Source organism: Garra rufa, chromosome 22 (assembly GCF_049309525.1).
Source record: "Garra rufa chromosome 22, GarRuf1.0, whole genome shotgun sequence".
Lineage (NCBI taxonomy): Eukaryota > Metazoa > Chordata > Actinopteri > Cypriniformes > Cyprinidae > Garra > Garra rufa.
In genome coordinates this window covers 29,591,397-29,607,380 of record NC_133382.1, presented here as the reverse complement: position 1 = coordinate 29,607,380, position 15,984 = coordinate 29,591,397, and the positions used below count along the sequence as shown (strand labels likewise).

Sequence of the window (15,984 nt, the reverse complement as noted above, 5' to 3'; positions counted from 1 at the left end):
AGTTTCGTTTTTGATGGTAACGTGCCACTGAATACACAAAAATGGAAGAGAGGGCAATTTAAAGAGACATGCACCAAAACAGCTCGCTGTGAACAGAGCTGTATTTGACAGGGTTAAATAGGTAGTTTTACATGACCACTGAAGAATTTTTCTGAAGAACTAAATCAGATGTCCCCTTTAACCAAAGTTTTCCTATTTAAGATTTTCAAACTGTATATAGTGCTTATTTGTGTGTGACGTTCTTTGATTTACCTAACTATATATCAGTATGTTATATTCTGGCAGCTTTGATTGGGGGGACCACTGCCACCCTGGCCCTTATATGGTCTCGCCTCTGGGTGGGTGAAAGAAAGAAAGAGAAAGAAAGTGATGGAGTGAGGGAAGGATGAGGCGAGAGCGGATCGCATTGGATGCTGAGTTGTTGGCAACCGAGGTGACAATATTGCACTCGACTTAAAAACACAAACAGCCAAGGGGTCAACAATAATGACTTTACAGAAACCAAGACTTGCTCGGCATGCATTTGTAAATGTCACGGCTGAAAATAGCTGCTCTACCGAAAAAAAGAAAAGAACAAAGGATTAACAAAAAAAAAAAAAAAAAAGAAAAAAAAATTGTGGTACTGTAGGTCACACTGTTAGAGCTACTGTCCTGGCTCCTACATTAGACTGAATAAGACTTTTTCTGGCTGTCAGACAGCAGCTGGATGAAATGAACACACGATAAATGTTACAGGACCCACAGTATGCAACTAGAGAACACAGATCAATTAAAGTGGTGACAAATTAGCGCAAGCATTTCATTTAGCAACATGACACCGACGGCAGCCGCTCTCCACTCCGAATTACATGGCTGATTGACGCTGCTTCCGAAAGTCACCGCTTGCATATGCAACGCTCTAAAGGTAAGCATGGCTTTTGCATGGTTAAAACTTTTTGTATCAATGAAAACAAGAATAAACTGGCTTTTTTAACTAATGCAAATTTAAAAATTTGGAATCAGAGGAGAACCGTGACCATCGGAAACTGACAACCAATTACTTTTGGCAAGAAAATATTGGTGGTTTATGTAGGGGGCTAAAATCACTGCATTCCAGATAAAAATATCAGTACTTTGAAAACTTTTGAAAAAATAAAATAAAAATGTTTTTTTAAACAAATTGTTAAATATATATAATTTATATTACTTTTAATTTTATTACATTTGCGTGATGGGCTAAAATCACAGATATAAAAGTATCAGTACTTTGGAACCAAGTTAATATTAAACTAAACAGTTTTTTAACAAACAATAAACACATTGTTAAATATATACCATTGATTTTATTATATTATATTAATATTTAAATAAAGGTTAAAATGTTTTAAAAAAAGGATAACGCAAGCTAGTATCGAGAAATTTTTCACAAAAAAGACACTGTGGTTTCATGACCACCCTACAGAAAACAAACAAGTTGCTGATGTGAAACACACAATCCTATAGCAATAGCACAGATCATTAAAAGTAAATGGCAAAGGTTGTTTTGGGCAAGGTATGGCTTGGGGGGCATAAAAACAGGCCAATGTGCCGTTTCAAACCAGGCATAAGCTCTATGCTCTTCCATCTCTACCCATGCTCGCTGAAAAACAAGTCCCTCGCTCTGAGCTCTCAATTATTTATTATTGAACAGACAGAGCAGCACTTCTCCCCCGTCTTCCTCTGCTTTTTTCATTTCCACGCCACTGTAATATTATCATTTACTCCGTAATTGTTCTGCAAATTCACAGTCATGTCTTTACTGAAGGTGTGAGAAAAACTTGTCCGCACACATTCACACCCTCTCATCGAGTCTGAGCTCAGAATTTGGACGAAGACTTCTGAAAGCACACACACAAAGCAGCAAACACACACGAAGAGCTATCTGTCATCAGAAATAAGCGTCAGTCTGCCTGTGTGAGCTAATCAGTTACAGGATGTCTGACAGGGGTAAATTTTATCTCTCTTCTCACCCGGGCCATCATAAAGTGAGCTCAGATTAGATTAAGCACATCTGCGAGTTTGATTCTGAGAGAACGGGCCCCTGTGGCCCTTGTGACACAGCCTGTACCGTCTGCGTGAGGGCGCGTGGCAGCCGCGGAGGCCCTCTGCCCCGCGCTGGGCCGGATGAGACTGGAGTGATGAAGGGGAATGATTAATGGGCAGTCGGCGCTATCAAAGAGCACAGCCAGCTCAAAAGATGAGAGATTGCTTTCTGACGATCATTAAATCCTGGTTGCCACATCTACGAGCGCGCACTTTTCATCTGGCCCCTGACGGGGAGAGAGGGAGCGCCGTGCGGCTGAGAGAACGGGATGCTAGGACGGGAAGCGGGTTTATGGTGGAGGAAGGTTTCCATAAGCTAAAAGCCCATTTTCAGCACAGTTTGACATTGCCGGTGTAGTCGTATTGTTCTTTCATCCCCTCACCTCCTCATTATTTTTTAGAGGTGCAAGTACTGTAAGAGGCCGTTCAGAATGAGGGTGTCATGTTTTTAAAATACTGAAGATGTTTTTACAGGATGCAAGATGTTAAAAAAATAATGAGACGCTAAATTGATCAATGGCATCAGTCTAGCGTGTTTAAAAAAAAAAAACTTTTTAAAAAACTGCGAAAGGATCAAAATGAGCCTTTTACAATCAGGGTGTTGGGTTTTTGAAAATGTTATTTTTACTGGACACAGCATCTCATGCTACAAAATGCTAAAAAACAATGAGACATGTCAAAATAATCAATGATGTCCATCTAAAATAATTAAAAATATTAAAAACAACTGCGATGAAGACTCAAAAAAAAAAAAAATTACTCAAAATGTGCCATTCAGAATGAAGGTGTCATGTTTTCAAGAAATCATAATTTTTACTATTTAATACATCTCACAGTACAAGATGCTAACAAACAAACAAACAAAATTAATAAATCTAAAAAATGTAAAAAAAAAAAAAAAAATCAGATTCAGAGACAGATTCAAATGATTAATGATTGAATTGGACTAGCACATTTATATAGAAAAGTAATAATAAAAAAATAGGGACACAAAAATGGTCCCCAAGACACAAAATGACAAAAAAGATTCAAAAAAGTCCACAGTCCACCCAATATTAAAATTCAGTCATTACTTACTCACATGTCATTTCAAACCTGTATGTCTTTCTTTCATCTGTCAAACACAATAGAACACATTTTGAAAAATGTCTTTGTTTGTCCTTACAATTAAAGTTACTTTGTTAATTAATTTTACTTTGGACCCCATTGACTTGATTTGTTCATTACCTGAACAAAACCAGTTTTTCCAAATGTCTTTTTTGTGTTCTTCATTATAATAGATCAACATGAGCGTGAGTAAATGATTATTTTTGGGTGAACTCCTGCTTTAAAAGTTGAACTTCGAAGATACTAAAAGCAACAAAACCTATAAGACTGGTCAAAGGTGTCTGTCCAGTGAACGTTTGCATCAAAAATCCAGTAGACTGTGACGAAAAAGGCCCTTACAACTCTTTCCTGACTGCAAATGCGGCAAAAACGTACCCAAGTTAAGTTTAAGTGACGTACGCAATGAAGAAGTGTGGTGAAGGTCTATCAAACTACTTCAAAACATATAAATGGGGAAAACACCTAAATACCAAAGCATTTAAACTCCTCAATAGGGACTTAATAACGCAGTGGTGAACGTACATCCACTTTTCGCTGTGTGAGTTTGAACACTCCCCATCAGTGAGCTGAGAAATTGCCAGAGCTATGCAGAATCAGGTCATATGATCCTCTGTCCTCAAAAAGACCATCAATACTATCCATTCTGAACAGCCACGGCTGAATACTCATCTCCTCCAGGACCAGCACTGCGGAACAAGGCCCTTCGGAGTGGAGGAAAATTAAACACTGCTCTGACTGAAAGCAAATAATGCAAAGCAGTAACTGAGCGAGAGAAAATCTGTGTATGTATTTAGGTGGGAGAGATAAACTTAGAGGAAGTGTAGGGAAAAAAAAGAACAAGATAAAGGCTTATCGCATGCTACATGCACACCGTCTTATCCCGGAAGGTCCAAGGTTGAGAAACAATGGCATAAAGGCCAACCTGATAGACGGCAGAGGCGTTACTCACCCAAAAGTACATCATCATTTCGGCCAGGGGGCAGGTGGGCACTCACAGATGGAAAACAGGCGAGGGGTGGGCGCAGAGCTGGCCGTGTGGGTTGGTTTCTTGGTGCTTGAAAGTCCTTGGCTCTTCCCAGATCAGTCCAGAAAGAAAATAAAACAAGATGAAACAGCAACTGTTGACTCTCTATCCGTTAAAAAAAAAAAAAGAAAAATCCGAAAACGATCTAGTTGAGGAGAAAAAGAGGAATAGGCAAAGGCGCTGCTGTCTCACTGTCCACTTTCTTTCTTCTTCCTATAACCACAAAAGTGGCTTTCTTCACGACACTCACTCTGCACGTCTTCAGCCCCGTGTCGTTCTGTTCAGGGTCTTATTGGCGAGTGGGAGAGTTTTAGAGCGGGCACTCCAGGAGGTGTTTGGCAGCTGTTCCCAGCATTCCTTCAGTAAGGCTGTGTTCCTCCGCAGGGAGAGGAGTCCATTGACACTTCAGGCACTGATACAGCCACGGAGCAGCTCAGCATCCGAGCGCAGAGGGGAGGGGAGGGGAAGAGAGGAGCGTCTGCTCTCCTGGCTGCTGCTGCTGATGCTGCGGCGGCTGCCGAGGGAAGCCGGCTAGTGCTGGGGATTGAGAAGACCGTAGGAGCGGTTCTTTCCCTCGCTCGGCTTCGACGCTTAGATGATGTACATGAAAAGTCGTGCAACGAGACGATGAGGCAACCCAAGACCCGCCGGAAGGAGGGCAAAAAGGGGTAAAGGCGTAAGTAAACTAGGTAGGGCGAGTCGACATGCAATGTAATGCCTTTTGGTCTTACTTGTGTCCCGTCTTTCCTTTCCTTTTTTTTTCTCACCAATCTTTTTCTCAGTGATAGTGAGGGAGTGGAGGCTGGGGTTTCGGTGGGAGAGGGGCTTGCAGGATTCCGGCTGTGCTTTCAGCCAATCAGGAGTCGGAGTGCGACGGTGGAAAGCTGGGGGAATCGCTTGACAGGTTGCGTGCCATGAGAACGGGGCTGCTCTTTTTGGTTGCTTTTTTGGTGCCTGTGAGAGCGCAAGACTTGTTTGTGTGTGTGTGTGTGTGTGTGTGTGTGTGTGTGTGTGTGTGTGTGTGTGTGGTTTGAGCGTCTAAGTGCATGCGTATACAGCCATGCGCCTTTCGGGAGGGTTGATGGTTGGGGGGGGGGGGGGGGGGGGGGTTACGCTGCCGTTTAACATCTCAGCTGTCTCAGCAATTTCAAACCCACACTGCCAACAGGCAGCTACAGTGTTCTTAAATATTAACCTCTGTGCTGTTGCACGCTCATATTTGAATTTGAGAGAATGCTAATTTGGCTCTTGGTTTATTTTGATTAGAACAAAGCTTGTCAGGAGTGACACCATCTGAGACAGTTCCTATTTTTCATTGCACTTTGGAATATTTTATCTGTGCAGTAAATCAATGCAAGATCAGGGGTATTGGACCATTATGAATAGGTTTCATAGCTTATTATATACAGCTGTGGTTATAAATGTAAATACCTCGTATGTAACCCTTGCAGAATCTATCTAACATATAAGATAATTAGATGCTTTTTAGTACTGCCATAAAGAAGCTGCATTAATGATAATACCCTTGGCAATATGCAATATTAAGAACAAAAAAAGTGTGGAAACTTTTAAACAGGATAATTCATGTAATTTCAGTTATTATTTAGTCTTGTTGAATTTATGTCTTATGTTAAATAGTTTAATAAGGACAGAATGTAATCAAAGGAAATTGCAATTTTTATGAAGGATTATGTAAATTTAGCAGGACTGTAATCTAAAAACATGTGAACCTCAATCCATTTTTTCTTAGTTTTCACAGTGAAGCAATAAAAGAATCTCAAGCTGCATTAAAGAAACTATCTTATCAAATCCTGAAGTCTATTTCAAGTCAGTATCATAAATAAGTCAAAAAAAGAGGGACCTGTGAGATGACTGATCTTTACTGTTACTGTTTTTTAACAATATGAAGAGGGTTGAAGAAAAGAGAAAAATTATTTAGGAGCCTGAGCAGATTTGAGCATCACACAATCCTTAAAAAATATCTTTATGTTAACGTCACTAGCAAATGATTTGTGGGGAGAAACTAAAACTAAACATTCTTCATTTTGATTTCCAGTGTATTAGATGATATAGACTGAAGCACTTTTTACACAGCCAATAATTATCAATGTAGGTTTATTTTCTATAAAGACACACACTTTAAAGTCTTGACTACAAGAACGCTATTGAGTATTTTCACCGTTATTGTCCAGGAAAAAAAAATGGAGTTCACTGAACACGATCTAATAATAGGACATGTCACGACAGAATCTGCCTTTAAAAACGTGACAATTTTCTTTGCAAAAAAAAAAAAAAAGTTAAAAGTATTAAGTTAACACATCTGCTAACTAAATGTTAGAATAAAATCAACATACACAATCACGGCCAGAGAAAACACACATAAACATGCAAATTTGTGTAGCTGGACTTCTAACTCAAAACCTCTAGCTGTGTGACAACTAGCCCCGGTGTCCCCTAGTGTTGTTGTTTTTGTACTATTCCTGTCCACTCATTATTCTGTTGTTTCGCTCGGCTTCTCTTTCTCTCTCAAACCCAAAACACTCTTTCTCTGTCTCTCCATGCCTTCTCTGGCACTATCTGTACTGTTTTTCCCCAGCATGCCGAGGGTGCTGCTTGTTCGGGTTAAGCACTCGGAGGACGACTGGCCCTGGGGACGTCATTTTCCATTACAGAGACAAGAAACCTTTTCTCTCAGATGAAGAAGGAGGGAAAAAGTCAGAGCCCTGAATTGGTTATGCTCCTTGTCGTGTTCTCTTACTCCCCCGACTCGCGATGCGTTTAGTCAATATTTAATGCCGGTGTTGTGCAGTACAGTTGTCTGTTGGCCCGATCCATGGGTTTGATCTCCATGTCTCGCCTGATCTTTCTCCAGGCTTATGGGCTTGCGCCGAGATGTGACGCAGAGTCTAAAAATGTGGCACAAGCTTGTTAACGGTTACACACTTTGCTCTGATGCAGTGCAAAGAAAGAGAAGAACAGATAGTCGGAGGAATAAAGAAAAAAGCCAGATGCATTACGTGCATTTAGCACAACTGCTCGCTTTATCCGCACACAGTCACGCGCATCTCACCCCGCCTGCAGCATCTAACGCCCTCTACGCCCCACCTGAGTATAGATGTCAAGCGGCGTGAAGAGTAAAGGTGGTATTTTTCTTCTTTAAGCAGGGCAGATGGGCAAGGTTTGGTCTGAGCAGGCCCAGGCAGAGCCGGTGGCCAAGCCAGACTGTCTTAATTAGGAGCTGGCCGCTGCCAACGGCAGGTGAACACATCTGGGACGCCATATTGGCCGCAAGCGCAGCAGGTCTTGGAAATAGTGCAAGCCTTGGAATATTCGACAGGAGCAGAAACGAGCGATTCCCTCTTTTTTTGAACCCCCATACTACCACCCAAATGTGAGCAGCAATACATCTACCCGCCACACAGAGTCAAGCCTCCACGCTGCGCGAGCCTGCCAGATATTAAAAGTCTCTGTCTTTGGAGGTTTGCGTTCGTTTTGCGCGCTGCCAAGGCCCGAGCAGCCCCAGAGTGCTATCAATTACACACATTCTGCTGAAAAGCTGAAATTCAGCTCTGAGCGCAGTCTGACAGGATTCAGCAGTATGTGCACGTCCGTGCGACGGCTATTGGACGTTCGCGTTTCCTTTGTCCCCTGTACCTGCCCTCCACTGCCTTTGTTTGGAAAGAAGACGACACAATCACAGCGTGTCGCACTTAAAGCACTTTATAATGAAGTCGAGTCCTCCCTTCTGTGCAGATACACACACACACTCTCTATCAGGCATGTTCGCCCCACTGAGCTATACCTTCCTCATCAGTGCTTTACCCAACGTCATCATTTCTGCCTCCATAAACTCAATGGAGCTGCATGCTCCTCTCCTTCTCTCTCAACGCACTCCCTTCCAATTACCATGCCAGTTCATTTATTCATTAACCCGGCAAGGAAAATCGAGGGAGACCTAATTCAAAAACAACTGCCCTCCATTTCTCTCCATCTGGTGGGGAGGCTCGATTCTCCAAACACATTCAAGCATCTTAATCTGGTTAAGGTGCAGTTTAGCGTCTGCAGCGGAGTTTGGTGGGGGGATTGAGGAACGGATCACCGTGCCAGTCCATTTTCATTAAAAGCACATTCCAATGACCAAACCGGTACAGGAAGTGACATGCATGGAAGTATGGACTAATCAAAAAACAGGCGGGTAAAAGGCTAGGCGCCGTTGTGCTTGATTACAGAGGCATTGACTAATTTACTTAATTTGTCAAAAAGGAATGCGGTTTGGAACGGAGGTACAACTCATTTATAGTGATTTGAGTGGTAGCAAGCTAGTGCACTTAAACGCTAAACATGCTTTGGCTATTTGAAGCGTTGTATTTCCAAATGCCATTAGTAGAATTTCCTATCTCCAAGAAGCGGAGAGTTCTCTAAAATTAAAGTTTGGGAAAAGTAAAAGTTGGGAAACGTAATTGCTTTCAGCCCTTTGGCTATGTCAACTGACATTCAATCTAAATTAAGTAAATATTGTAAAGCCAAATTAGGCATTGGACTATAAATGATTTACTACTTAAATACATTCAACGAAAAAGGAATCTTTTCTACTTGTGCTGCAAAAGCAAGTGGAATTGAGAATGTTTTTCTGTTTAACACAGCCTTATTCACAAACAGTAACTGTAATACTCATAATACTTATCTTAAACCAACCTACCCTGTTGGGAAAACCAGTATATGCTGGTTAGGTATGTTTTGAAGCATGGCAGCTGGTTTGAGCTGGTTTAAGCTGGTTATAAGATGGTTATGAGCTGGTTCTGAGCATAAGCTAGTTAGGACCAGCACATGACCAACTTAAACCAGATCAAACCAGCTTTTAATCAGTTTAAACCAGCTCAAACCAGCTGCCATACTTCAAAACATACCTAACCAGCATATGCTGTTTTTTTTTTCAACAGGGTAAGCTTATTTACTGGTCTTGCTGGACTTACGATCAACTGGCTATCCAGTTAAACATCAGCTTGGCCAGGCTGGAAGGTTAACTAGACCAGCTTGGAAGACCAGCAAACCAGCTAAGGCTGGTCCCAAGCCCATTACTTACAACTATCATGAGCTGTGACAAGAAAAGAAGGTGGAAAGATACAAATATCCCATTTTACACTTTTAAGGACCATTCAGAAATACCTAAAAATATCTCTTACTAAATATAATGAAATGCTCAGGATTTTTATGTTGCTGGCAAAATAGTACATTTAGTACTTATACATGGCTACTCAAGGTTTTTGCCCACAGAATAGTGCACCAGCATCTACCAGTAAGGGCTAGAAGGGCTGTGACAACTAGCAAAACCCTGACCCTTTAGTAAGGACAAATTAAGTTTTCAGCTGTGTGAAACACCTTAACATTCCACAGCAGATTTAAAAATCTCACACTGTCAATGGATATTTCAGGTAAAGTCAAGCAGCATTCCTATTCATATGTAGGAAAGAACTGTGTGAAATGTGTGAGAATTTGTTTTGCCATAAATTTAAGACAACCATAAAAATAATGATCATATTGATACATGGACAAATCTCAACAAACAACCAGAATCAAATGATGCTACATTCTCTTTGAAGACAGCAGTTGAACTACATCCCAATTCTGCTGCTAAAGTTTTCGTCTGAAACACGTCTGCACGCTCAATCGGGAAAGCAATGAAAAACAAGTTACCCTCAGAGATTTATACTTCTGATCCTTCAAATCCTTTTTTATCTTAATCGAGTATAAGACAGTAAATTGCTCCAGCTCTGCCTCCTCCCTGTCCTTCCCTGCCTGTATGCTAATACTGTTTGACATATTTCGGAGTAAGACGGAGCATCAATATTTATCAATTCATAATAAGACAGAGGCACTGACATGCGCTAAGATTACAGTTTAATTAAAACTTGAGTAGCCAACTAATATTCACTTCTTAAACAGACACATCATATGCCAATGCATTATCTACTCAGTTAGATCTTGCATCATTGAGAAAGAAGGCAGACAGAAAAATCAGGCAGGAGAACATGGCATGTGGCTGCAAGATCATCCCCATTCCCTTTCTACTTCTGCTCTCTGCGTTTGGGCGTAGCTGTCAGAGCATAAGCTAAAATAAACCTAGCCACACTGGTCTGTATAAAAAATGGATACCCCTGGTTCAATTCTTGCCCAGCCAAAACAAAACTGATGCCAAATTCCACCTGCCAGCAGGAGATCCTGAGGTGGCAAAGGGAGCAGAGAGGCATTGCCAACCATGCCACCAATCCAGACCAAAACACAAAGAAAGCATCCACTTACCAGTCTTGTGACAAGGGGCACCCCAAAATGCCAGAAGTGATCGTTCAGCAGCCCGCTGTACACTACGTTTCCAAAGAGAGCAATGCTTCCTGTTTTACACAGCCCGTTTCCTGGTTTGGTTTCTGCAGAAGGAGAAAGAACATATTTGGAACAGGTTAAATAGCAATATAAAATGTCTAGAAACAAATAAGAATGATTAAAATTAACCAAAAATCAAGAAGGAGAGAAGAAGAGCTAAATAAACAAATAGGGAAGGACGTAAAGAAAGAAGAAGAGTGGGAAAAGGAAGTAAAGAGGCAAGGAAGAGATTAAGGAAAATCAAAGGAAGTAAGAAAGGAAGGGGAAAAGGGAATGTAGAAAGAAAGAAAGAAAGAAAGAAAGAAAGAAAGAAAGAAAGAAAGAAAGAATGAAAGAATGAAAGAAAGGAAAATTAAAAATGCAAGAAGAAAAACAGGAATGGAAGGCGAAAAAAAAAGGAAGGAAGGAAGGAAGGGAGGGACTGAGAGAGGAAGGAAGGGGTAAATGGAAAAAAGGAGGGAAGGAGGAAGGAAGGGAGGATAATGAAAAGAAAGAAAGAAATATTAAAAAAGAAAAAGAAAATTAGAGAAAAGGAAGGTGAAAAAAGGAAGGAAAGAGAGAAAGAAAGAAAGATGGTAAGAAAATCGGAGGAAAGAAAGGCAAAAAAGAAGAACGGAAGGAAGGAAGGAAGGAAGAAAGGGAGGGGGAAAAATGAAAGGAAGGAAGGATGGAAAGAAGGGAGGAAGAGAAAAACATGGAACTAATAAAGAAAGAAAGAAAGAAAGAAAGTAAGAAAGGAAGAAAGAAAGAAAGATTAAAAATGGTAAGAAAATCAGAGGAAAGGAAGACAAAAAAATGAAGGAAGGAAGGAAGGAAGGAAGAAAGGGAGGGAGGGAGGACAAAATGAAAGAAAGGAAGGATGGAAAGAACATAAAACATGGAATAAAACATGGAATTAAAAGTGGAAAGACAATCAGAGGAAAGGAAGGTGATAAAAAACAAAGAAATGAAGGATGGAATGAAGGAAGGAAGGAATGAAAAATAAACAAATAAAGAAAGAAATAAAAGACTGCAAAGAAAGGAATAAACAAAGAAAGGAAAAACAATGGAAGGAAGGAAGGAGGAAGGAAGGGGAAAACAAACAAAGAAACAAAAATAGACTATAGGAAAGGAAGAAAAAAACAATGGAAAGAAGGAAGAAAGAAAGAAGAAAAGAAGGAAGGATGGAAGGAAGGAAAAAAACTGAGGAATTAATAAAGGAAGAAAAAAATGAAACAATATAGGAAGGAAGGAAGGAAGGAAGGGAGGAAGGGAGGAAAAAAACAAAGAAACAAAAAAAGACTATAGGAAAGGAAAAAACTAACCTGATAAAGGAAGGAAGAAAGAAGGAAGAAAAGAAAGGAGATAAAAAAGGAAGAATGGAAAGGAGAAAGAAAAAAATAAGGCAAGTAAGAAATGAAGAAATGAAAGAATATATGAAGGAAGGAAGAAAGGAAGGAATCAAGGAACAACAAAAAAAATGAAAAGAGAAATTAAAAGAAAATATAAGTATGGACAGAGGGAAGAAAGAAGAGAGTAAGAAATGAAGGGAAGATAAAAAAAGAAAAATGTTTTTTCTTTGATTTCACATGATTCCAAATATAAGATACAAACACAAATATTTCTTTGACAATCTGAAACAGTCACATCCATAAACACTCATTCTCTCTGCTGTTTGGTGCTCATCAGTCAATGTGTAAGTGGCACGGTGTGAGTAGAAGAGCTTGGCATGTGATCAACAGTGGGGTCAGCCCTGCTTACACAGCAATGCAAACTAACAGCTGCATTCAACCTGCTTTGGGTAACACACACACAATAATCAGTACTCACGAAGACAAAAAGAAAACATGACTCTAACATCCCACCACATCCCACCAGTTTAGCTTTAAAAAAATCCCCATTCCCCCAGTCTGAAAGCGGACTCAGAGAAGCGCGTGCGAAGATTGCGATGTGTATTAAATTATTCCCTATAAATGCCAAGTACAGCAAAAATCTGCATTATGCCTCAAAACAATAGTGAAGCGCATATTGTGGAGCGCACCACAGCAAGCCATGCATTCATTATTGAAAAACAAAAAGTAAAAAGGCCCATTAAAATGTCACTTGTGCTCTTTGTGGCTGCGGCGACACATGAGTTTTAGTGTTATAAATGGGCCTTGCGTTATTGTTTATGGTGGCTGCTAGCCGCAGGCTACCCGGCGGTGACTGTAAAGTCCACGGATCACACACCACGAGCCTCCGATGCCGCTCCCTCCCTCTCTATACATCACCCCATGAATATTCATGCCACAGGGCCGCGCTCCAGCCAATCGATCACAACTATAACGCATTTATATCCATGATACATGTGGCTGATTTTTTTGGTGTCTAGGAATAAAAAGATATGGCCTAATTAGCAATAAAACAGCGCTTCGTCGTAGATTTGGAGGCCGAACGCCTGCTCTTTTCGCAGGTGATGTAATTCAGACCGCGGCGCGTTGCATCACAGGAACATGTCGTAAGGTGAGACTCGAGGCGGGGAGGGATGGCTGTCATCGCGTCTGAGGCTTCCCTGCCGTCTGCTGGCACCGGTTGAAGCTCCTTTGGCATCCGTGGGCATGTTTCTCACCACGCCTCACCTGTGATTAATTATTGACGGCGAGATGAGGATGCGGTAAAGTAAAGCTGCACTGACATGCTACACTGCAGATACATTACAACAACCCCCCAGGCTGCTTCACTATCTCCCTGTCTCTTTTTCTTCCTTTCCCCTGGTTTTCCCCTCATGCGCTTTGTCTTTAAAGCCCCCTTCTCACTCTCTCTCTCTCTCTCTGACAACCTTTCCTTACTCTCTCTATCTCACTCTGCCCTGCAGTTTGGCAAATTTGACAAGAGCTTTAAAAACTGAGCGAAATGTCAAAGTTGTCATAAACAGTGTGTGAGAGGGAGTATTTTTGGTTTGATAAGGAGGCAATAACAGTTTGATTTAAGGCAGAAAAGAGTGTCATCACATCTAAATCTGCCATCAGAATATCTCGGTCCAGGGTTTGTCGGCGCGTCGCTGCTCGCTCATGCAGATGAATGGAGGAGTTTAGGTTGAAACTGAGACTGCATTATCTCGCATTTCTCTGCGAGGATGACAATAAGTGCCGTAAACGATCCCTGCCTGATCTGTGGGGAAGCACTTGGCTTTGAATCTCAAGTACGACGCGAGAGCGGAGGATTCTAGGTTCACGATAACATGATAATCAGGGAAGAAACATAAATGGAAATCTACAGCTCTATAAATGTGGAAATAAATCACTTTAAAAAGGCTAACCGAAAGACAAATGCTCATGTATGAATTGCATTAAACAAAATACCACAAAAATCTAACAAACAAATGATTGGCTATTTTTTTCACAAAACCAGCTTCTCAAGTTCACACAGATGTCATGGCAGAGTAAACATTCTCACATTCCACAAACATTCAGGTTAAATATCTTACAAATGAATCCTTATCTGAATGCTCTAAATATAGATTGTTAAAATCCCAAGATTTTTGTAAATATACAATCCAACAGAAAGAGAACTCATATTTAATGAGTTTGCCATCTGAATTGAATGTGAAGAAATAAAACCGCAAGAAAACACACAGCTTGTTTGTCCTTTGTGTAATCTGATTCACAAACAAACTGATTTTTAATTATTAAAAAGTACATAGCGCAAATAGTGCAGTTGGATGAGTCCTTAAAAGGACAGTTTACCCCAAAATGAAAATTCTGTCATTAATTACTCACCCTCATGTCGTTCCAAACCCGTAAAAAATGTGTTCATCTTTGGAACAAGATATTTTTGATGAAATCCAAATGCTTTCTGACCCTGCATAGACATCAACGGTACTACCACGTTCAAGACCCAGAAAGGTAGCAAAGACATTGTTAAAATAGTCCATGTGACATTAGTGGTTCAACCGTAATTTTATGAAGCTACAAAAATACTTTTTGTGCATAAGAAATACAAAAATAATGACTTTGTTCAACAGTTTCTTCTCATGCGCATTCACAAGAGTACAACTATGGAAGAGAAGAAATTGTTGAATAAAGTTGCGTTTCTGTCTATGCAGGGTCCGAAAGATCTCGGATTTCATCAAAAATAACGTAATTTAACGTAAAAAGGTCTTACGGGCAGTGATGGGAAAAAGGGCGTTATAAATAAACGTTGTTACTAACGCCATAACTTTTTATTTTAGTAACGAGTAATCAAAGGAATTACTGTTTCCCCTGTTACAACAGCGTTACTGTTACTGACGATAAAATGCGGCGTTACTGTAATTGAGCTCACTCAAGTGTTTTTTTTTTAATCTAAGTAGGCTCTCTATCGTTTGCCAGCCTGAGGCAGAGTAGTGTGGGTGTTCAAGTGTTGCCAAGTCCGCGTTTTTTAAATAACACAATAACAACAGATGCAAGTAATCTTAGGCTACTCATCAGAATTATATCCTCCACTGAATCAAGCTGTGCATTGCATTGCTGTACATTCTTTTTCTGAGGTAAATTCTGGGTTATTACAAAAAGTAGGCGAGACGAAATTGATGAATGTTCACGTTTGTTTACGGAGGTGACGTGGGCGTTTACATGTCCATGCGTTTCACATGGTTATTTGAAAAGCGCAGCCAAGATAATGAGTGTAGATGGGAAAAACTGGAGCTTGTGTTGGTTTTATATGGATTACATGTGGTTCATACGTTTTTTTTTTTTTGTTTTTTTTTTACATGACTTGTTTTCAGTGCGGTCTTCGACCCCAGAGGGTTTACAGTGTTTCCATGGGATGTTTTTAATGTCCGTGGGTTGAAGCGACCCCAATAACATAATATTTAGCCCCTAGAAGGTGTCTCTCACATTGTCCCACAGCAACATTAAAATAGTGTAGATTAGTATACAATGCTTTAGAATAATAATTTATTCTATTTAGCGTGCATTTAATTCATTTAGCATATTCAATATTGGGGCATCCCAAGTTCTTTGACATTTTAAAATAAAAAATAAAAAAAAGTAACACAATAGTTACTTTCTCTGGTAATTAGGTATTATTTGTGAGAAGTAACTAGTAACTAATTACTTTTTTTAAGTAACATGCCCAAGAATGCTTACGGGTTTGGAACGACATGAGTGCAAGTAATTAATGACAGAATTTTCATTTTTGGGTGGACTATCCCTTTAAATGAATCACCAGTAGGTGGGGTCAAGTGATTATTCACACATCATTGAATCATTCATTCAACTGATTTGTTCAAATCACTGATTCATTCGGAAGCGAAACACATGAGCGTCCTGTTGTATAAAAACACTCAAGATCTTGATGTATTTTTCTAAATATCAGCACAGCTGTGATTATTTGTTTTGCATGTATAAGCAAAATTATTTCTAGTCGTTGTACATAAAACTAAGATTCGTAGAACAGTTTACAAGTAATATTTC

General features: G+C 40.1%; 1 protein-coding gene across 2 annotated transcripts in view; it reads right to left on the bottom strand.

Moving 5' to 3' along the window:
* The window catches only part of rbfox3a (RNA binding fox-1 homolog 3a), a 533,508-nt gene that overhangs the window by 181,237 nt on the left and 336,287 nt on the right, over positions 1-15,984 (bottom strand). For both annotated transcript variants that reach the window (XM_073827724.1, XM_073827726.1), the window contains exon 5: positions 10,493-10,614. In XM_073827724.1, coding sequence (XP_073683825.1) covers positions 10,493-10,614 — 122 coding nt within the window. The remainder of the gene's footprint in view (positions 1-10,492; positions 10,615-15,984) is intronic.